At 38.3% G+C, this 22,624-nt stretch overlaps 2 protein-coding genes, 1 long non-coding RNA gene and 1 pseudogene across 42 annotated transcripts; 3 read left to right on the plus strand and 1 right to left on the minus strand.

The window, feature by feature from the left end:
* Positions 1-2,570: 2,570 nt before the first annotated feature.
* LOC133744377 (putative disease resistance protein RGA4) lies at positions 2,571-3,149 on the plus strand. Its single transcript, XM_062172498.1, has one exon. It carries the CDS (start codon positions 2,571-2,573, stop codon positions 3,147-3,149), a length of 579 nt encoding a protein of 192 aa, XP_062028482.1.
* Positions 3,150-3,195: 46 nt separating this feature from the next.
* Positions 3,196-3,876, plus strand: LOC133744378 (putative disease resistance protein RGA3; annotated as a pseudogene).
* Positions 3,877-8,717: 4,841 nt separating this feature from the next.
* On the minus strand, positions 8,718-11,706 carry LOC133707518 (uncharacterized). Of its 2 annotated transcripts, XR_009845152.1 has the most exons (6): positions 11,341-11,706; positions 10,923-10,976; positions 10,295-10,430; positions 9,744-9,836; positions 9,299-9,396; positions 8,718-8,736 (listed from the first exon to the last, which is right to left on the minus strand). It is a non-coding gene; the product is annotated as an uncharacterized LOC133707518 (long non-coding RNA). The 2 variants fall into 2 exon arrangements; XR_009845151.1 differs by lacking the exon at positions 8,718-8,736 and having other exon boundaries at positions 8,957-9,396; positions 11,341-11,563.
* A 45-nt stretch (positions 11,707-11,751) lies between these two features.
* On the plus strand, positions 11,752-22,432 carry LOC133707513 (putative disease resistance protein RGA3). 39 transcript variants are annotated; one of them, XM_062133141.1, is made up of 22 exons: positions 11,752-14,822; positions 14,991-15,124; positions 15,239-15,340; positions 15,504-15,574; positions 15,815-16,108; positions 16,254-16,392; positions 16,629-16,699; positions 16,804-16,877; positions 17,051-17,110; positions 17,526-17,585; positions 17,725-17,817; positions 17,934-18,063; positions 18,209-18,349; positions 18,473-18,732; positions 18,965-19,009; positions 19,140-19,213; positions 19,908-20,009; positions 20,584-21,028; positions 21,152-21,229; positions 21,323-21,422; positions 21,659-21,749; positions 21,882-22,432. In XM_062133141.1, the coding sequence occupies exon 1, from the start codon at positions 11,907-11,909 to the stop codon at positions 14,103-14,105; it is 2,199 nt and encodes a 732-aa protein (XP_061989125.1). In that variant the 5' UTR covers positions 11,752-11,906; the 3' UTR covers positions 14,106-14,822; positions 14,991-15,124; positions 15,239-15,340; positions 15,504-15,574; positions 15,815-16,108; positions 16,254-16,392; positions 16,629-16,699; positions 16,804-16,877; positions 17,051-17,110; positions 17,526-17,585; positions 17,725-17,817; positions 17,934-18,063; positions 18,209-18,349; positions 18,473-18,732; positions 18,965-19,009; positions 19,140-19,213; positions 19,908-20,009; positions 20,584-21,028; positions 21,152-21,229; positions 21,323-21,422; positions 21,659-21,749; positions 21,882-22,432. The 39 variants fall into 39 exon arrangements, 38 of the variants coding, with proteins under 38 accessions (XP_061989125.1, XP_061989120.1, XP_061989140.1 ...); XM_062133136.1 differs by having other exon boundaries at positions 17,051-17,091; XM_062133156.1 differs by having other exon boundaries at positions 17,051-17,091; positions 17,728-17,817.
* The last annotated feature ends 192 nt before the right edge of the window (positions 22,433-22,624 follow it).

Genomic DNA, 22,624 nt, shown 5'->3' on the forward strand with positions numbered 1-22,624 from the left:
CATCGCAACTGGGAACCCACCGCCTGTCCCTCTATTTTATTTTATTAATAAAAGAAAAAAAAATCACAAGAAGAGAGAGGGGGACAAGAACCAAAACCTCTCTGAGAACAAAATGAAATAAAGTACTCAAAGTGAGCACTGAGCTAAAATAGTTACATACTGATGAATATAGCAACCATGCAGCAAAAACCACGTTTGCATGAAATCTGTGAAGCACATCAAAATTAAGCTAATACGGAAATTCGGTAAACCTTGCAGATTGTGAACAAAGGCAGCTGAAGCACAAGGAGCGCAAGAGTCCCACCAATAATGCCCCTCATGATCCACCCCATAGTTAGCTAAGCAGTCAGCCACTTGATTCCCTTCTCGATAAATATGTGAAAAACGAATCTGCATAGAGGAGAGAATGGTACAACAATTGACCCAATCAACACTTAGACGCCAAGGGACTGAGCAATTTCTATTGGCAAGAAAGTGAATTGCTACCGCTGAATCACACTCAATCCAGAGAGAAGTCCATCCTTTTCCTGATGCTATTAAACAGCATGAATAATGGCTTGAAGCTCTGCTTCTAGGGCAGTAGCAATACCTATGAAACCAGCAAAACAACCCATACAATGGTATAGGGTGACAGCACTACCATGGTACTTTAGATTATCTTTTCTAATTATCTCCTTGTAAGTTGTAATGGCTTCACAAAGTCGTCTTGAAACTTCAAAGTAATTACCATTGGTAAACAATGTTGGCTTAACTGCAAACTCTGTTTGTTTGTCTAACTCAAAACAGCTGGAGCTTCAAACAAGACGGGGGTGCCTTCATGTAATCGGCCTAGAAATTGAGAGTTCATAGAGTGCTGTTTAGAAAATTAAAAGAAAAAAAAACAATGATGGGGTTGAAGGGTTATGCTGCGTGCGTGATTGCTTGCCTTCGTAGTGGGTAACCTAGTTATTCTCTCTATCAAACTCAAAGTTCTATCCATTACTTCCTTTACAAGAAAGTCTTTTTATTTATTTATTTATTTTTTATCCTTATTGTGGCAGCACCATAGATCAGTATTTCTTGATCTTAATTTGCAATTCATTCAATTCTTACTTGATATTTTTCTGATTCCTTAATTGTGAACCAATTAATTCCCAACTCCAGAAATGCGATAAAGATGCATAAAATACGAGAAGTAAAAGCGAAAGGGTCGTGCAGATTCTTTTGTGTGATTTACGACTATCATGAATGGGGTAATTCGATCAAAAAGTAGCTGGATGCAGTGGCGGAGCCAATTCAGGCCGAGTGGGGGCAGTGGCCCCCAGTGAAATCATATATTTTGTTCATTAATCATCTTTTTGCCCCCAGTGAAATCATACATTTCTCTCTTCTTCTGCTCTCTTCTTCAGTTCTTCTTCTTCTTCCTCAGCGTTTTGGACTGATATGTTTAGGTCCATAAATCACAATTCCCACAATGGCTGGACTGATATGTTTAGGCCCATAAATCACAATTCCCACAAACCAACGGACAAAACAAGAAAAAAGGGAGCATGAAGCTTCTTGTGCACCCGATTCAGCATATATAATCAAAACTCAACCATCAAAGCACTCACAGACTCCATTGACAAGTATATAGCTCCCTTGAGGCTCCAATCCAATGGGGTCTTCGAATTCCCTACTGCAAGGACTTGCCAGCCCTTGATCCTGACCAGTTTCCGGAGCGAGTCCGATGGAGGATCTGAAACAGAGACCACAACCCATCTATCTGAGCTGAAAGAAGCGTAATTGGAGGACATATCTGAAATGGGTGGGATGGAGTTAAAGTTGATTCTGGGGAGTTCAATGGGTGTGGGGATCTTAGAGTGGGATTTGGAGTTGAAACAGAGGAAGGTGGTGGGGGAGTCATTGTTGGTGTAGAGGAAGAAGAGGGCGGCAATGGTGAAGGCTAGGACTGAAATGGTAGCGATCTTGAAGAGATTGAAGGAGAGCCATTTGGGGAAGACAAAGGTTTTGGGTTGAAGGAAGTGATTGTTGAGAAAGAGTTGGTGGGGTTTGGAGGTGGGTTTTGGGATTGAGCGGTCTTGGACCAACATTGGATTTGGATCCAAAAATGCTCTGAATATGTGTGTGTGGGTTTCAAGTTTAATCAATGGAGCTCAAACTAACCTGGGAGTCTGGTACTCTGGTTACTCTTCAGTCTTAACATTCTTACACTACCAAAGAAGGAATCTTTGTTGAGTTTCATTATTTTAGTTGGCCACCGACAGAGTGAGAGTGCGAGTGTACGAGTGTGTTGGGAATCTCCGCCAAAAAATAGAAGATTCCACATTTGCAAAGGGGATGTATTTTGGTTCATCAATGGTCTATTTTGGTGTATGTTTTTTGGCCCCCATACATATATGTTTCTCCCTCCGCCGCTGGCTGCATATGGAGCCATAGAGATGCCAAAGTGATGGTGTCCCTCCCCAGCCGAAACAAACGAACTGGGTACAAGAAAGGGAAGAGATATATAGCTAGCTACCATTGAGACTCCTTTAGCTTGCTTTCGCTTTTTCCACTGATCCTGAACCAATCTCCAAATCGATTAGGAAATGGCTGAGGCACTCGTCAACCTCCTTGTTGAACAATTGGGTTCAGTTGTTTACCACCACACAAGTGAAGGGGTGAAATTGGTTTTGAAAGCTAAGAAGGACGTTGACAAGTTCAGACGCACCCTCAAACGTATCCAGAATGTGCTTCACGATGCTGAGAAGAAGCAAGTGTCAGATCCCGCGGTGAGAGACTGGTTGGATGAGCTCAAAGATGTGTCGTACAAGATGGATGACATGCTGGACGCTTGGAACACTGAAATTGGGATACGAGAAGCTGAGAAACAAGAAACACAAGGTTCTGATGCGGAGGTACGTTTCTCATTTCGTTCCAATTGCTTTTGTCTTGCCGGATTGAATGAGGTAACTTGTCGTTATAAGATTGGTAGTGCAATAAAAGATCTGAATAAAGAGTTAACTCAGATTGACGTTGACAAAAACAAGTTTAGCTTTCAATCCACCATGCCTGCTGCTCTAGTTACTGTTGAACAACCTAATCCACGGCCTATAACTTCATCTTTCGTCGGTATACCGACCATATATGGACGAGAAGTTGAAAAAGAGATGCTAGCCGGTGAATGAGTTATTAAGAAAGGGGAGGCCCGGCCTTGTCATCCCCAATGTAGGGATGGGAGGATTGGGGAAAACAACTCTTACCCAATTAGTCGTTAAGGATCCACGAGTTCAAGCCCATTTCGATATCAAAGAATGGGTTTGTGTCTCAGACCCTTTTGATGTCATCAAGATTGCAAAAGAAATCCTTGAACTTGTCAGTAGAAAATCTCAAAATAGTTCAAATGTCTTGCAAAAGTTATTAGAAGACATTGAGGAACATATCAAGGACAAGAAGATTCTTCTTGTCCTAGATGATGTGTGGACGGAAAACCAAACAAAGTGGGAGAGTTTAAGGTTACCAGTACTAATGAAAACTTGTTCTGAAGGCAGTAGAATTCTGGTGACCACTCGAAAGCAGGAGGTTGCTCGAATGATGAGAGCAACCAATGACATGATCGATCACCTTGGGGAAGTTGAGTCATTTAGATTCTTTGGACCTATTTTATAATGTTGCATTTCTGGATAGGGAACAAGATAAGTCCAACAAGGGGTTTGGAGATATTGCTGAGAAAATTGTTAGAAAATGTGACAGTTTGCCTTTGGTTCTGAAGACTTTAGAGAATGGGAAGAAGTTCTCAATAGTGAGATATGGAAGGTAAAAGTGGTTCAAGAAGAATTTTTTCGACCATTATTACTTAGTTATTATGATTTGGCTCCGGAGATTAAGAGTTGCCTTATGTATTGTGTGTTGTAAAACAGAAAAATTTTGAGAGAAAGAAAGAGTTTAGACGCAGAGAATGGGATGTGAGAAAATGAAGTGATTCTATTCATCTCACAATGAGGTTTATATAGGAGTACCTCAGGTTTACAAAAAGGTAACTATTTAACGATTACATCAATCACTCGTCTAATTACAATCAATCAATCGCTAATTATATTCTGTTAATCACCAATCAATCTTAAATGGCGTATATCACGCAACACTAATTGCTATTACATTAATAACCACATTAATATTTAGGGCCAATTACATATAAGGCCATTTTTGAATGTTTTTTTTGTCATAGGGCCACCAAATATCTTTTTCCCTCATAAGGCCACTTGATTAAAAATTGTGTTAAATTTTAGATATAAAAACTAACATATTTACATAAATGCCACTAGAATAAAAAGTCAACAATCATTCTGTCTCTTCTCTCCGGCGAGGTTTCCGGCCGACTTCCGGCAAGGGTCTCCGGCCGACCTTCGGCGACTTCCGACAAGGTCTCCGGCCGACCTCCGGCAACTTCCGAAGAGGGTCTCCGGCGACTTCCGGCAAGGTTTCCGGCGACCATAAAAGCTACTGTCACTAACATCAAAAGCTACTGTCACTAGCAACAAAAGCTACTCTGATAAGATTTCCGGCGACCTCCGGCGAGATCATAAAAGTTACTATCACCAGTAACAAAAGCTACGCTCACCAAAATCAAAAGCTACTATCATCACCAACAACTACTCCCAACACCAAAATCTACTATCCCCAACACCAAAATCTACTCTCACCAACAACAAAAGTTACTCCGATGAGTTTTCAAGCGAAGTAACAAAAGCTACTGTAACTAACACTAAAATCTACTCTCACCAACAACAAAAGCTACTCCGGTGAGTTCCAGCGAGGTAACAAAAGCTACTGACACTAACACCAAAAGCTACTCTTACCAATAACAAAATCTACTTCGGTGAAGTCTCCGGTGAGATCGCAAAAGCTACTGCCACCCACACCAAAAGTTACTGTCACAAACAGCAAAAGCGACTGTCACCGACAGCAAAACCTACTGTCACCGACAGCAAAAGCTACGCTCACCAACAAGAAAAACTACTGTCACCAACACCAAATTGCTACTGTCACCAATAATAAAAACTACTATAATCAATGCCAAAAGTTACTCTCACCAGCACGAAAAGGTTCTACCAAGCTGAACAAAAATTACTCCCGAAGACTGAGAAAACTATTACCATAGACTTACAAAGTTACTCCCAACGTCTGAGAAAACCATTACCTATCAATACGAAAGCTACTTCAAAACATCAAAACAACTATAAATTTACAATATCAAATGCTTGAATCACAACCATCCATTGTAACCAAACGCAACTCCAATTGGGCATAAATTTTGCCAAATCGTCTGAAATCAAGAACAAACCAGTCAATAGATATTCACATGCCACACTCCATAACACCTACTAACTAAGAAAATAACATCACAGGTTCAAGGTGTATTCTTTGATTAAGTCATGTCTTGGCTCAAAATTTGAATCCAAATATCAAACTGACAAATTAACACAAACACAAATACCATAGCATCAAAATTGAACAATACCGCATAAAATTAAGATCCAATTTCATTCAAAACATTTAAAAGGTCTGATAATACTCGAAATTAAGTTTACAGTAGCATCATATTATAAACTCTCAATTGCTCAAAATGTTTTGAAATGGTACTGTACTTGCAGATTACAAAGCAATGGTGCAAGAGAAGTCCTCGGTGTAGACAAACTCTCAATTGCACACCGGAATTGAGTGAAAGCACCTCTTGCAACTTTCTGATCAGAGAGATATGAGTAGAGTAGGGAATCAGAGAGATCAGAGTTCGCCTCTAATGAGGTAGCTCCAATCGGAGCTTCTTCGTTGCCATCGTCTTCTGCACGACCTGAAATTTAGGGGAATTCAAATTAAAAATGTGCTCAAAATCTCTCAGATATGAACTTGACGAAGATAGAAGAGAATCAGATCGAACAAAAACGTTGGAGCAAGGTCCTCTTTCCGCCGGATCTTTCGAATTCCAAAATCCAATTTCGGTCGCCGGAGCTGCATCCTCTTAGTCATCAACTGACATAAGGTGGTGGAATTAGAGTGGACTAGCACCATCACGCCGGCGCCGTGAAGATCTATGATCAAGGAGAGAGTGTGAGAAAGAATGCACCGTGCCGGTGGTCTCCGAAATTGAAGGTGGAGACCAAGACGTGATCTGTGATCGAGGAGAGAGGGGGGGTGAGAGAGAGCTTCTTGTCTGTGGTCGCCGGAATCGGAGGCGGAGACCAAAGACATGAAAATCTTTGGTTGGAGAGAGAGAGAGAGAGAGAGAGAGAGAGAGAGACTGTGATCGGGGGTGGGAGAAGAGAGAGAGAGATTTCTCATCAATGTATGGCGTAAGGCTGATGGAATTGGGTTTCTTAAGTGGGAGGGTAAAATTGTCAGGAATGAATTAATTTGGGAAAGCAAGTGGCCTTATGTATACAAAAAAAATTAAGTGGCTTTATCACTAAATAAAGTTTCAAAAGATCACTTGTGTGTAATTTTCTATAATATTTACAACACTCCCCCTTGGATATTCCATGTCAATAGTGTTGCCCCTGCTATGCGCTTCTAAGTTGCCTCGTCAAAAACATTGCCAAGTAATAAAAACTCTGTGGGAAAAAAAACAACCTTGGTCGAAGGAGAAAAAGAGCACAACGCGCTTGAGTGTGTAGTAGCGGAATCACAGCTTCAGAGATAGGTGAAGTCTTCTTATCAATACCATAAGTAGGTAGTATGTCTCTACGAGAGGGATGCATTAGAGTTGCTACACCAAAACCTTGCCCGGTAAACCCAGTGGGAGAAACCCGTGGTCGAAGGGAAAAGATGAAGCAAATGCATATATATGTCGAATCAAAGCATCTTCAGGATGCAGTAAGTGGGGTGACCATGCTAAAGATGTGCCTCGTCAAAACCTTGCCAGGTAACAAAACCCTGTGGGACAAAATAACTCTGGACGAAGGACAAAAAAAGTACACGATGGTCAACTAGGTATGCTTCGGGATAGTCCCCCTGATTTCAACTCCCCTTGAAAATTACATGTTAGGTAATTCAGATAATTTACGTAGACCAATACCTTGTACATGCTTCTGGAATGTAGACTTTGGTAGTGACTTGGTAAAGAGGCCTGCATGATTGTCTTCAGATCGAGTCTGCTTAACTTTAATCTTCTGATGCTTCTTGTTGCTGATTGAAGAAGAACTTCAGTGCAATATGTTTGGTGTTGTCTCCTTTGATGAAACTCGTCTTTATCTGCTCTATGTAAGCAGGATTATCCTCATAGATAATGGTCGGTTCATCAATGGTGGAATGCAGTCCACATGTGCTTCGAACATGCTTTTGTGATGGCTCTCAACCATATACATTCACGTACTGCTTCGTGAAGGGCTAGAATCTCAGCATGATTCGAAGAGGTAGCAACAAGGGTTTGTTTCATAGACCTCTAATAAATTGTAGTATTCCCAATGGTAAAGACATAACCAGTTTGGGAACGCGCCTTGTGCGGGTTTGATAGATAGTCTATATCAGCATATCCAACAAGGCGAGCATCATTCCAAGGATCAAGAGGGTTTGATCCATTCCTTGATGCATAGGGATAGAATAAGCCCATATCTGCCATACCTCTAAGGTAGCGAAAAATGTCTTTTATGCCATTCCAGTGGCGGCGTGTTGGCGCAGAGCTATATCTAGCTAACAAGTTCACATCGAATGAGATGTCCTGTCTTGGGCATTGAGCCAAGTACAATAATGCGCCTATTGCACTTAAATATGGGACTTCTGGTACCAATATCTCTTCGTTATCATCTGCAGGACGATACGGTTCTCTCTAGACTTCGGATGACCATGGGTGTGCTTACTTTTATCCTCATTAAAGCGTCTTAACATCTTCTGGATGTATATGATAAAGTGACCGAGTAAAGAACATGATTCGATTCATGGTAAGTCGATAACAAAATGAGGGACCTAGCTTCTTTTTCAATTGTGGTGCACCGTGCACCGTGCCTTTTTTCTCTTTTCCAATTGCCACTTGGGTGTAGTTTTTATTTATTATTATTATTTAACAGACTCTAGATAAACAAATCATTTATAAAATATCAATAAAAAATTATAAAATTATTGTCCAAATATAAAAACATAGTCGGAACCTTCGTATATGTAAATGTATAATGACGGATTCGTTTACCCTCTTACAACTAGTTTGCGTGGTTCAGTTTCTTTGATCATTCCAAATAATCCCTTGAGACGAGAAAATCCTTTGAGACGAGAAAATTGGATTCATCTAGTTAGTGAGGTACAGCTGGAGAGTGACAATTGCTATAATTAAAAGTGGTGCCGCACTAGAACAGCTTGGGGCCCAGGGCTTTATATTTTGTCGGAGCCAAAGCCATAGAATTCGCACCACATGGGGGTACGCTCACTTTTACAACATTATTGGCGTGGGAGGGGCATCAATTGAATTCAATTAGATAATGCCTCCCGCGCGATGCCGCGGGTTTGTTTACTTGCTAAAATTTATACATTCGTTGTACAAATATTTACATAACCAGCAGTGATCTGCAAGCACTGACTACCACTATTTTCTGCGCATGATTAGCTTCCTTTTTTTTTTTTTTTTTTATCTTAATGGCTTTACTGTGTGTATATATTCTGTGCTTGAATAGCTTTAGTTCAGAATCTCATATTTGAGAAAAAAAATAAGGTTTTACTTTGTGCAATGTTTATACCTTCTCTTGCAATGTTTGCTGCAATCCTTATTGAATAGCTTCACTTAAAATTTGACTGCACAATTTAGTTCTAACCTTGAAAAGCCACAAAAAAAAAACCTCCACCTCGCAAACTCTCTTACTTAACCATAAAAATTAGTCAAACTACCAAATGTATGAAGAAATCAGAGGGTAAGAACGAATTCAATTTTTGTCATCGGTCACCATTATGCGAGAAACCCTTAATAACATTAAGGGTAGAAACAGACTTCAATTCATTAATCACCATTATCTAATTTGTTAATAGTTAGATATGACATTAATAAATCTGCAGAAACACATCTCCTTCAAAGTAACTAACCACAACACAAAAGCAAATGAAGTTTTGAAAAAAAAACAAAATAGTAATGTCTGATCACAGTCAAAACAGAACAACACCACTCCAATAATATCTGAACTGAAAAGCCAAGGAAAGCTTGAAAATATGACCTTCACCCATTTTTAGTCATGTCTAATGAGTTTTCATTGTTAGCATCGGAATTCAATCACACAGATTATCTTTTCTCCAAAAATTTGATCTGTGCAGAAGTAAACAATCACAAAATTGAACAAAAATAATTAAATTGGGCTAATCTTACATGCAGTAGGCAATCAGCGGCTTCGCAAGCTCAGTGACTATAACACAGTCCCTCCTCTGTTTCTCCACTTAAATCCCAGGCAGGTACAGAACTAATCACTAAAACGAAGACAACAAATTATTTAATGCATTAGAGAAACAGATCATAATCACACATACAATTAAACCAATAACACATTTCAGTTTCATCGTTTTGTTTTCAAGCCTAAATGTAGAATAGATGGGCACATAAATTGATAAAAAAAAATAAATAATGAACAATGAACAATTAATTAACCTAACCACAAAAAAAGCAAAAGGCAACAATCCAAATATCAGAAACTCAAACAGCACTGTTAACTGCTGTTGTTGTGTTTAAGGTGCTTTGAACATTAAGCTTCCATTTACATAATAATATAAGGAGTAAAGAAGAAACCAAACACAGATGAGAGAAAGCTGAAAAAGACCTGTTTACCGCCAAACGATCAACTACCAGTAAAACCAAGCCACTGTTGCCAGCACGTTGAAAGCAGATAAAGCACCCCTTCCAGTTCTGAAAACTACAACAAAACAAAAAGAAATGACGATAAGAATCGGGCAAGATAATCACCAACATCCACAATCACAAAAAAGAAGACATGTTTATTAATGAATCAAAATTAAATAAAAAATAAGAAAATGCAAGTAATAAAAAATAGAAACCATAACTAAAAAACCCTTTAATCTAACAATAAAAATATACAATAAATTTCAAATGCACTTAATTTATTCAAAGATGAACAGTATAAGAGAACCCTAAAACCTACAGAAAACTCTTAACGATAATTATGTGTCTATGAATCAAGTTCCTGATGAAGTTACAGAAAGGGAATTAAATTGGACTTATTTAAACTGACCAAACTCAATAAAATTCAAAATATTTAAGACATCGAACGTATACTCTGATTTCAATTCGACACAAATTTTGAATTTCCACAGAAAATGCTAGATTTATATGATACCGAAATTCAAATTTCACCTTCGCACTATCGACGGAGACAAAGCTAATGGGCTGTCAAAGAGTCACGATCAAAGTTGCGGACTCAACGTATCTCTTTCCCTTAACAGAAAACCAGCAAAATCAGTAGAGATAACTCAATGTTTGTGGGCACTCACTGCAATTAACCAAATCCCACAGATTAGACCAATTCAATAAGAAGCATGACCCAAATTTACATCAAAAGTAGAAAAAGAAATTACAGATTAGATTGGGTTAAAAATCACCAAGTGTGAGGTCAGTTTTTAATAATTCAATTCACTTGTCATTTTTTACCACCTTTTTTATGTGAGGTCAGTTTCACTATAGAAAAAACTAAACTGAACTGTCACCAAGTTTTCATAATGGTCAACTTTTATAATCTAAAACTTTGCCTGAAAAATTGAGAAAGTATAAATTTGAAGAACTCAAAACAATCTATGAACTAAACTGTACATCCATAGAAACTAAGTGCCTAAAGCTTACATCAATCTGAAAAAAATCGTAAAAAAAACATTGGAAGACAATTAGTTTTACTGGAAGATAATTGAATTATTGAAATTAAGAGTACAAAGTAGATGCTATAGATCAGTAGTGAAAAATTTGAAATTGTGACCGATCAAAAGCATACCTTGAAGTTGTTGTAATTAACCACCTAGATGTGAAATTGCAGCGCAAACAGAATCTGTAGAAGATAAAAAATGATATCAGATCAAAATTGAGAACAATAGATAATCTAATAGAAGCCGTAGTACATAAAAATTAATAGAATAATAGGCAAAACAGAGTTTCATTAGAAATCAAGTTTCTTCGGTTGATTTCTACTGTAACTCTATTTTGTCAGATTAATAACAAAATTTCAGTTTCCCAATTCTTGAAAAACAAAAACAAATACTATCATAAGGAACAAAGTTTTCGAGATCAGAAAGAATAAGAAGTTGTAAACACATGGTTTACAGAGATGAAAAAATTGATCGATCTGGGTAGAAAGATAAAGGTAGATAACATGGTAAACGAAATCAACTGATTTTATGAAAGCTAAATTTTACCAAGATTCTGCTGATGTTGATTGCGATCGATGGATAAGCCTGATATCAGCGAACAGGGGGTGTTGACCTTGATGGAGGTCGAGGCCGGGATCGGAATCGGTAAAGCAAGAAGAAAATAGCTACCTTCGGTTTACCATAGAAAGACATCAAGCCCGATAGGTGTATGGTAATTGATCACTACACGTGGAAACTTGGACAAACTGATCAATACGTGTACAAAGCAACAGCAGAAACGACCTCTCACCGCCGATGAAGGGAGGAAGAGAGAGTGAATGGCAGAGCCGCAAAAAAAAATAAAGTGAGGACAGCACCGTCCTTTCCGGCGTCAATGAACAGGTGTGAACAGTTAGTTTGTCTTTCGTATATTTAGAATATGCATGATTGGGGTGGTAAATAAAAGTCATGATGGTAATTAACTGTGGACTGTACGTAAAGCCATGAGGATGGCAAAGTGATGGTCTCCCTATATTAACGAACTGGGTAGAAGAGAGGAGATACATAGCTTTACTCTAGCTTGCTTTCGCTGTTTCCACTAATCGTGAATCAATCTCCAACTCGTTCAAGAAATGGCCGAGGCACTCGTCAACCTCCTTGTTGAACAATTGGGTTCAGTTGTTTACCACCATACAAGTGAAGGGGTGAAACTGGTTTTGAAAGCTAAGAAGGACGTTGACAAGTTCAGAAGCACCCTCAAACTTATCCAGAAGGTGCTTCACGATGCCGAGAAGAAGCAAGTGGAGGATCCCGCTGTGAGAGACTGGTTGGATCAGCTCAAAGACGTGTCGTACAAGATGGATGACGTGCTAGACACTTGGAACACTGAAATTGGGAAACGAGAAGCTGAGAAACAAGAAACACAAGGTTCTGATGTGGAGGTACGTTTCTCATTTCGTTCCAATTGCTTTTGTCTTGCCCGATTGAATGAGGTAACTCGTCGTTATAAGATTGGTAGTGCAATAAAAGATCTGAATGAAGAGTTGACTCAGATTGACGTTGACAAAAACAAGTTTAGCTTTCAATCCACCATGCTTCCTGTTAATGTAGAACAACCTAATCCACGGCCTATAACTTCATCTTTCGTCAATGTATCGACCATATTTGGGCGGGAAGTTGAAAAAGAGAGGTTGGTGAGTGAGTTGTTAGGGAAGGAGAGTCCCGGCCTTGTCATCCCTATTGTAGGGATGGGAGGATTGGGGAAAACAACTTTGACCCAACTAGTCTTTAAGGATGCACGAGTTGAAGCCCATTTTGATATCAAAGCATGGGTTTGTGTCTCAGACCCTTTTGATGTCATCAAGATTGCAAAAGAAATCCTTGAACTTGTCAGTAGAGAATCCCAAAATAGTTCAATTGGCTTGCAAAAGCTATTAGAAGACATTGAGAAACATATCAAGGACAAGAAGTTTCTCCTCGTTTTAGATGATGTGTGGACAGAAAACCAAACAGAGTGGGAGAGGTTGAGTTTACCAGAACTAATGGAAACTTGTTCTAAAGGCAGCAGAATTCTGGTGACCACTCGAAACCAGGGGGTTGCTCAAATGATGAGAGCAACCAGTGACATGATCACTTTGGGAAAGTTGAGTCATTCAGATTCTTTGAAACTATTCAATAGTATTGCATTTCTGGATAGGAAACGAGATGAGTCCAACAAGGTGTCTGGAGATATTGCTGAGAAAATTGTTAGAAAATGTGACGGTTTGCCTCTGGTTCTGAAGACTTTAGGTAGTCTCCTATTGCATAAGCTGACAATTAGAGAATGGGAAGAAGTTCTCAACAGTGAGATATGGAAGGTAAAAGTGGTTCAAGAAGAAGTTTTTCGACCATTATTACTCAGTTATTATGATTTGGCTATGGAGATTAAGAGTTGCCTTCTGTATTGTGCTACTTATCCCAAAGATTTTGAGTTCGACAAAGAAACTCTTATCGAGCAGTGGATGTCACAAGGCTATCTGAATGTTGGAGAAAACAAAGAAGAGGCAACACAAGGTAGAGAAGTTTTTACCAAGTTAGTAATGCGATGTTTCTTTCAAGATTTCAAGCAAGATGCACTTACCAAGGAAATTATAGGCTGCAAAATGCATGATACTGTGCATGATTTTGTACAATATCTTACCCAGAATGAGTGTCTTACTATGGAGGCTACGGGTACCCATGGAACAGGGACATCGAGTGCAAATGACAGGGTTCGCCATTTGACCTTAATGTCAGCACCCGAGGGTCCATTTCCATCTTTGATATCAAACTTAGCGAATAGCAAAATTTTGCGTACCCTGACAACTTTTGGTTCAAGAATTACTGCCATAGACTCGAATTTGATTTCACAGTTGAAATGCCTGAGGACCTTGAATTTGAGTTACAGCAACATCCAGCAGTTGCCAGAGGAGATTGGTGATTTGACACATTTGAGATATCTTGATTTGTCTCATAATGGTACTTTGAGCAGATTAACCGAAAGAGTGTGTAGCTTGTACAATTTGCAAACTTTGAGGGTTAATAGCTGCGGCAGGCTTGAAGAGTTGCCGGACAATATGGGGAAGTTGATTAACTTGAAGCACCTTCATGTTGATCGTTGGCTGAAGTACTTACCAAAAGGGATTAGGCGTATAAGGAATTTGCGAACACTAGACGGAGGCACTTCTGTTTATTGTAGTGAAGATGCCGAGGCATTGACATTCGGAGATCTGAGAATGATGAATCAGCTTCGCCGTCTTGACATCCGTATTTCAAGGGTTGGGGAAAATGCTGGAGTAATGAATGCCCAGTGAGGCCGAGAAAGCAGAATTGAATCAAAAACTTCATCTTTCTCATTTAAAACTTATTTATCCGGAGGAGGACAGCGACAACGACGTAAATGCTGGAGTAATGAATGCCTTGCGACCGCATGAAAATTTGGACTCTTTGGTAATTTGGTGGTATGATGGCCCCACCTGGCCCATTTGGATGACGACGTCGTATTTAAGCAGATTGACAGTCTTTCATCTTCGTCGCAGCGACTCCTCTGTTTTGCCTCCTCTCGGGAAACTGCCGTCCCTTAAAGTAGTAAAGCTATTGGACATGTCTCGTCTGAAAGAGATCGGAGCTGAATTTTTCGGAGCTGAAGAAGAAACATCATCATCATCCTTCCCCAGTTTGGAAACACTCTTTCTTGGCTGCTTGCTGAGTTTAGAAAAGTGGGAATTAGGTGGAAAGGCAGAAGAGGGTTCTTCTAATTCCCAAATGAAATCAATTTCAATAATGCCACGCCTTTCTTCCTTGCATATTCTGAATTGTCCTAAACTAAAACAACTGCCAGACTTCCTGCAAAATGCACCACTGCAGAATCTTCTCATCCGTCGTTGTAAGAGCCTTCCTGCCAGCCTTCCTGACGAGTTCATCTCTCGCATCCCAAACGTCACAATTGAACATTCGGGAGTTGATCCCCTTTTCAAAGGAAGAGAAATAGATACTGCAGGGTATTAATTTGCGGAAGCCAAACTATTCTGGTATGTAATTAATTGATGATCAAACTATACTGCAGGGTATTTAGTTTTTCAAAGGAATAGTTGATCCCCTTTTCAAAGGAATATTCATGTACTCCTGCAGAGTATTTAGTTTTTTGATTGCAACCTGCAGAGCAAACTTTGTTTATTTATGTTCTTTGAAATCTTCAGGTAATCGCTATCCCCGACGTACTGACGTTACTTATAGTCGACCAAGTTAAAGATTTCAAGCACCCTATCGCAGGCTGTTCAAACCTGCCTCAAGTTTGCAGTGGCTAGATTGCCCAAGACATGATGACACTTAGGTAGGATCAGACTCTAGTTGTATGCATCATTCTGGACTAGAGTTTCACACTTTTGTTATGTAGTATAAAATTCATTTTTTTGTAGAATCAAATCTTTCAAAAACTTATGTACAGGTAGCTTTAAGCATGACCGACTCATAATCACAATGAACCTTGAAGTTGTCCAACTGATCGATGGGGTTCTGCAAATGGAGCAAAGGTAGCAGAGAAACTAAGGTTTGAGAAAATTGCTTGTAATGTTAATATTGCACCTTCTTATTCAATCCTATCAGTATATATGCTGGTTTCTGGTTTCGTCTACTGTGCAAACATAAATTTGATTAGCTCCAACTTGAGAAATGAATTCCGTTTTGATCAACCCATTCTATGCACTATGCAGGAGGATTGCTGTGCATTGAGGCATCCATTTGACTGATTGATGTGCTTTTCATGATTCTGTCTAAATTATAGGTAATTTATCATTCTGTATCTGAAGTAACCCTTCATAAGAATTGAAAAAGCTTGATGAAAGCTAGGATTATAGTACACAGTTGCACCATTAAGTTAATGAAGGTTTCCAGTCGTGGACAACTCAATGAACTCTCATACTTGGGAGAGAACTCATGTGTCTATTCTATCTTCAAATTTATAGAACTTGGAATCTTATTTTTCTAGTAGTTGATGTCAACGTACCACTCTATAATGTTGCAGGTCCATCTATAATATCACAGGTTCCTTCTGTTATGGTCAGGACTGTCCCTTGAATGAGGATATGAACACAACGGCACCTCCATATCAAGAGGTTAAAAGTATCACAGCAATTGAGCATTATCAAGGGTCTTGGTTTTTAAGGCAGTGACAGAAGCCAAGAGCATACTCCACATTGAAGATCTTACTAGTTGCTTATGATACTTTTATTGCCTCTTCCAATAGTTCGGGCTCAGCATTCAACTCCTGCTCAAGGGCATTTGAATTCACACTTCTGGTTTCTTTCTTCACTTACAAGTAAGTTCAAAGGGTGCAATTATAACATGTAGGAAGTTAGTAATTGATGTTTCACGCTTCTCAAGTGTTTGGATGTGAAGCTATATGAAACCTAATGTGAAAATTATATGCAAAAGATTGTAATTTATCGTCATGAACTTTGCAGAAAATAGTGTAGATTCTAAAGTTTGCAGTTGCTGGAGTTCTCAAGACATGATGACACTCTGGTATTCCTTCTAGAAAAAAAATCACCAAAAAGCAGAAGAACAGCATGACATGGGCTTTGTCAGCAGTGGAACACTAAGGTGTATATTTCTTCTATCACGAGGACCTGGTGACTTGTCCTATTAGTTTTAGGATTCACAATTTCTAAACTTTTTTCTAACTCCGAGAGATGACTTTGTTTCCTAAGGTCATGTATGCACTACAAGTCTTTTCCAATGCTCTGGATTCTTTAAGTTTCTGCATTTGAGACTTAGGAGATGCTTATGTAAAATTTGATGCAAAACTATATAGAATTGTAATGATGATTTTTTGGCAGGTGAGACCTCAAAGTAGCAGTGGAGCAGCATAACATGATACTTGGGTAGTCCTTATCGCATGCAAAACTTTGTAAGTTACCTTCAATTACGGACCATGGAATTCATAATCTTGTAAGCCAATACAAACAAATTCTTCTGTTATGGATCTGATATAAATCAAAATCTACTGTGTAGGAAATGTAGAAGCATGGAGACTCCAAAACCGCATCGGAGTTGTCAAGCTGGTGATTAATCATTAATGAGATGAGGTACTACAAACTATAAACTAGAAATACCTTTGTATCACCATGCAAGGTTTATATGTGTTTGTGGTGTGGCTGGCATTTTACTTGCATTGCATTTTTTATATGGTGTCAACATTATTTCTATATGTCCTGTGATTTCCTTATCAATTAGTAATTGATCAACACATTCTATGCAGGTGGGATGTTAAGCAGATATAAACACTTCTCTTGACTTCTCGTATGCGTTTGACTCGTTGGTAGTTTCTTACATACATTAAGTAATTTATCACCATCATCTGAAATGATCCTATGCAATAGTTTTGAGAGTGCTTTTAGTTGATAGTTACTAAATTCTAATATCACTAGTATCCTATCTAACTTCCTTTGCATCAGAAGAGTGGATTTGCCCTCAAGGTCTGAATTGAATTTATCTTCAAGTTTCCATCAACTCACCTGAAGGCAACATAAGGTTGTTTCACACACACACTCTTTAGTTCCTCTCCTCCATGCATAAAAATGCCTTGGAGAAATGCTTCTTTGACCATCTATGCACACCACGTGTGTTTTCTTTAAGGGGGAAATTCTTCCTTTTTCTTTTGCTCTAGTTGTCAGAACATGCTTCAACTATAGGTTAAGGAATGAAATCCATATTGACTAACACATTTGATGCAGGAGTATTTTCGAAGCTTTCCTTTGCAGATATTGGCGTGACTTGGCTCTTAACTAGACGTGGTAGTAATTTGGCATCTGTATCTGAAGCATTTCTATATATGTAGCAGTTGAAGCTTGAATTTGCACTTGGTAGTTCTTGTATTCTAATGTTTCAAAATTCAGTATCTAATTTACATTGCATTTGATTTTCTTGCCTTAGTAGCGGAAGCTTTTTGTTCCATGAAAAAGATGGAAGTGCAGAATGACCCATATCTCATTCGGTCTACTGTTAAGTTTCCAAATGTTCCCTGAGGTTTGTTGTTTTGTTCTAATATTGATACTTTCATTAATTTTTATTTTGAATGTTCATTTTAGAAAAAAAAAAAAAATGATGCCTAAAGAAATGCTTATATGGTTGTTATTTCGCAGAAATTTGGCCCTGCCTTGACAGAGAATCAAATTTAGCATAACTGGAGAAGCAGCATATATATCATAGTGGTAACAAATTTGCTTTAAATTGAACAACATGGAGTTTCACTTTTCCCCCCTCTTTAGTAAGGTATATTTTTCAGATTTTACACTACTAGACCTTCACGTGTCTAATTTAAACTGCCACTACGAAAAACAGCTCGAAGTGAGTGATTAGAAACTACTAAGATATTTAGGGAATATAAATTAAACGTCCCTTGTGTCTGTATGACTAGAATAGAGATGCTGGTTGCTTAACTAGAGAAAATGAATTCTATGCAGGACCTGTCTGAAGCAGTGGTGCAGTAGCAAGTAGCAAGGAAAACAGTTTATGATTGTCATCCATTTGAACAGTGGATGAGGCTTACCTAAAGTAGGTAATATCTCAGTTGAAGGCTTGAAGTTCCACTTGCTATATATATTTTCAGATTCGAATTAATGTCACTATATAAATTTGGTATCTGATTTCCATGGATTTTCTTATCCTATTGGGGCTGAAGTTTATAGCATGGAAGAGAGGGCAAAGTGGATGTGACCCAAACTGATCTCATTCAAATTCACCAAAAGGACAAACGAGGTAGGGGATGTTCAATGAGACTTGCGGCTCAAAAAAGCTTGGACATGGTGGAAACTGACTTGGAAATTCTGTTGGAGTCCAGTGGAATCAAATTCTAGAAAAAAGGAATCACAAAAAAGCGGAAGAACAGCATGACACGGACTTCGTCAGCAGTGGAAGCTGAAGTCCAAAAGGCAGAAAGGGGTATATTTCTTCCATCACAAGGACTTGGTGACTTGTTCTATTAGTTTTAGGATTCACACTTTCTAAACTTTTTTGTAACTCCGAAAGGTGACTTTGTTTCCTAAGGTCATGAATGCACTACAAGTCTTTTCCAATGCTCTGGATTCTTTAAGTTTCTGTATTTGAGACTAGGAGAAGCTTATGTAAAATTTGATGCAAACTATATAGATTTGTAATGATGATTTTTTGGCAGGTCAGACCTCAAAGTAGCAGTGGAGTAGCATAACATGACACTCAGGTAGTCTTTATCGCACGCAAAACTCTGTAAATTACCTTCAATTACGGACCATGGAATTCATAATCTTGTAAGCCAATACAAACTAATTCTTCTGCTATGGATCTGATATAAATCAAAATCTACTGTGTAGGAAATGTAGAAGCATGGAGACTCCAAAACCGCATCGGAGTTGTCAAGCTGCTGATTAATCATTAATGAGATGAGGTACTACAAACTATAAACTAGACATATCATTAATGAGATGAGGTTTATATGTGTTTGTGGTGTGGCTGGCATTTTACTTGCATTGCATTTTTTATATGGTGTCAACATTATTTCTAGATGTCCTGTGCTTTCCTTATCAATTTAATCAAGTGTTAAAACTTTGTTTGGATGGAGAGCGACTGCAGGTTGTGAGTTAAGTTGCAATTGCTAAAGAAGGCATTTTGTTCTATATTTCCTATTAAATTATGTCTTCCTAAATTTGTCTTGTATTCATGTAGTTTACTTTAGATTATTCTACTCAATGTAACTCCATGATAACATTGAATTTCAAGGCACACATTCTGAATTTTGTGTTGGGGATTTTACTTTTCAACTGGTTCCTACAAAGCTGCGTCTTTAATTATTTGTATGTGCAATAAGACTGGTATGTTTCGACGTGTTCGAATATTACAGTCTCTTTCATCCTGTTAGATAGGAAGGCTGCTGTAACCTAGGGTCGTTGTTCTTGTTGGGTTGTTTGTGTAGCTCTGTGCCCTTGTAGACTTCTTGTCCTTTGACTGATTGGTGAGGTACTTAACATAGAGTTGTAATTTTTCATTTGTATCTGAGATGATGTAACAGTTTAAAGGCTTGAGTCATTTCTTGCAAGTTGTTAAATCTATAGTCACTAGTTTTGTTATGTACTTTGCATCAGATGGGATTTAGTGGCGTGAAAGAGAGGGACGAGTCTATATGACCAAAAGTCTCAATAAATTCGCTTCCACGTTCTGCCAATTAAGTCCAAAGGCCTTATGAGGTTGGTTGCCCTGTTTGAATCTCTATGTATACACTGCAGTAGTTCAGGTGTTCTTTCTAGTATTATTTCTAGAGAATTTCATGTAAGAATATAAAAATTTAAAAAAAAATTAAAGTCACCTAATAAGATAAAGACCACTGCAGAATTTTTTCAAAGATCTCTTGGTCTTTCAGTCAGGGAGTCAGGGCAAAACAAAAGAGTGTCCCAAGTTATGAAATCTCCAAATTCAAGATGAATGGTTATAACAAGATGGATGGTCATGGAAGTATCATTATTTGTTGATCTTAAAAATTGTCAACCATTGTTTTCAATTGGATGATTTGATTATAACAATAGCTGGTTGTATTTCTTCAATTAACAAGTAAGTCCAATGAGTGTAACTATTACTCTTTTAAGATTTCTGCTGTTATTGTGAAGTCTAATTTAAACATGTTTTACTGATTTGGAACACGGATAAAAACTTTTGCATCTGTTATAATGTTGTCCATTAATAGCTGTTCCCAGAGCTCAGAATTCTTGTAAATCTCCAGAATAGGATTATATACGACTTAGTCTGAAAAATACTTCTTGCCAGAAAATATTGCAAAGTCATGCTCATGCTCACCCCTCAAAGTTGCAGTGGCTGGTTTCCTCAAAACATGATGACTCTCCCATACTCCTCATGCTTTGCAATATGTCGCATTTCGTATACAATATATCTCCTATACACATATACCTTATGTATCTGGTGTATACAAAATATCAAACCAAGTTTATGAGCAGGCCAGGCTGATGCAGAAAGGAATTGAATTGGTGCTGGCAAGCTGATTAGTGCTATGGTAAGTGCTATGCCGATTTCTAATTCTTTGAATTACAAAACATAGATTTAATTGCATCTTGGATCTTGATTGACTGATTTTGAGCTGCATTTTGGAATCTATTCGACTGACCAATGTAGGCGCTATTAGATTTACCTGGGTGTTCAAACCCACCTCAAGTTTTCAGTTGCTGGATATATCCCAAGACATGGTGAACCTCAGGTATAATCAAACTTTAGTTATATCACTTGTATGCATCTTTCCGAACAAGAATTTCGAACCTGTGTTATGTAGTATAGACTTCATTTTCTTGTAGAATAAAATCTTACTAACATTTATGTACAGGCTAAACTGAAGCATAACTGACTCAGAATAGTTGTCCAGTTGGCAGCTGATTCATGAGGTTCTACAAATGGAGCAAAGGTAACAGAGAAACTGAGGTTTGGGCTAATATTATGAAATAATGTTAACGTTGCACCTTCTTACTGTAATCCTATGACTACATATGCTATGCAGGAGGATTGTCAAGCAGTGATACACCATTTCGGAAATTGTCTTGCATCGTTGCATCCATTTGACTATTGATGTGCTTTTCACAATTCTGCCAGAAGTATAGGTAATGAGAGTTTAAAACTGATAAATGCTCCTTTTATAATGCACAGTTGTACTATTAAGATATGAAGGTTTGCATGTGTGAACAATTTAATGAACTCTCATATTTGCAACTTGATGAACCTAATTTGGGAGAAAACGTGTCTATTGTATCTTTGAATTTGTAGTGCAACCTAATTTGAAAGATGCTGATTGCTTAACAATGAATTTCATCTTGATCAACACATGCATTTTATGTAGGACTTGTCTGAAGAAGTGACGCACTAGCAAGGGAGAACTGTCTAGTATTCTTTCATCCATTTGATCAGTGGATGAGGATTACCTAAACTAGGTAATATCGCATTTGAACATTTGAATTTCCACCTGCAAGCTAGTTTTCGTATTCAAATTAATGTCACTAGATTAATTCAGTATATGATTTCCATCGATTTTCTTATCCTATAGGGGCTGAAACTTTTTGCAGCTTGGAAGAGGGGAAGAGTGGATGTGACCCAAACCGAGCTGATTCAAATTCAACCAAAGGACAAATGATGTAGGGGATGTTCAATGAGGGTTGCAGCTCAAAATAGCTTGGACATGGTGAAATCCTGATTGAAGTGGAATCCTGTTGAATCTAGTGGAACTAAATTCAGGAGAAGATTCACAACTGAGAGGAACAGCATGTCACGGGCTTAGTCAAGCTAAAGTCCCAAAGGCTGCAAGGTTTTAATTTCTTCTTTCTCAAGGAGAGGGGACTTGTTCTAGTAGTACTAGGATTGTGAAAATCTATATTTAGGAAGAGATGCTTCCCTAAGAGATTTTTCTTTGAGAGGAATGCTTGTGAGGTTTTTCTTGGGTGTAACTGGGGCTCTCTATTGAGAGGGGTTGAGAGGAGTGAGATTACCTAGAGTGGTTTATGATTGTAACCTTCTTTATTAGTTGATTCATCATCATCATGGTGGCCCGAGGATGTAGGCAATTTGGCCGAACCTCGTTAAATTATTGTGTTATTGTCATGTGTTGTTTTTGCTTGCATCCAACTTTTTTGAAAAGGTTGCTTGCATCCAACTTGACCAATTTGAATAAGTTCAACTGAGGGCACCTAAGGACCAATCTAAAGAATGTGCCCAATATACGCCTGTTTCTTAAGGATATTGGAATTTTTCAGTTCGCAAAGAAAATGAAACCTAATGAAGTAAGAAATCAAAGATTTAATCCCACTATACG

The sequence above is a fragment of the Rosa rugosa genome, chromosome 4, assembly GCF_958449725.1.
Source record: "Rosa rugosa chromosome 4, drRosRugo1.1, whole genome shotgun sequence".
Lineage (NCBI taxonomy): Eukaryota > Viridiplantae > Streptophyta > Magnoliopsida > Rosales > Rosaceae > Rosa > Rosa rugosa.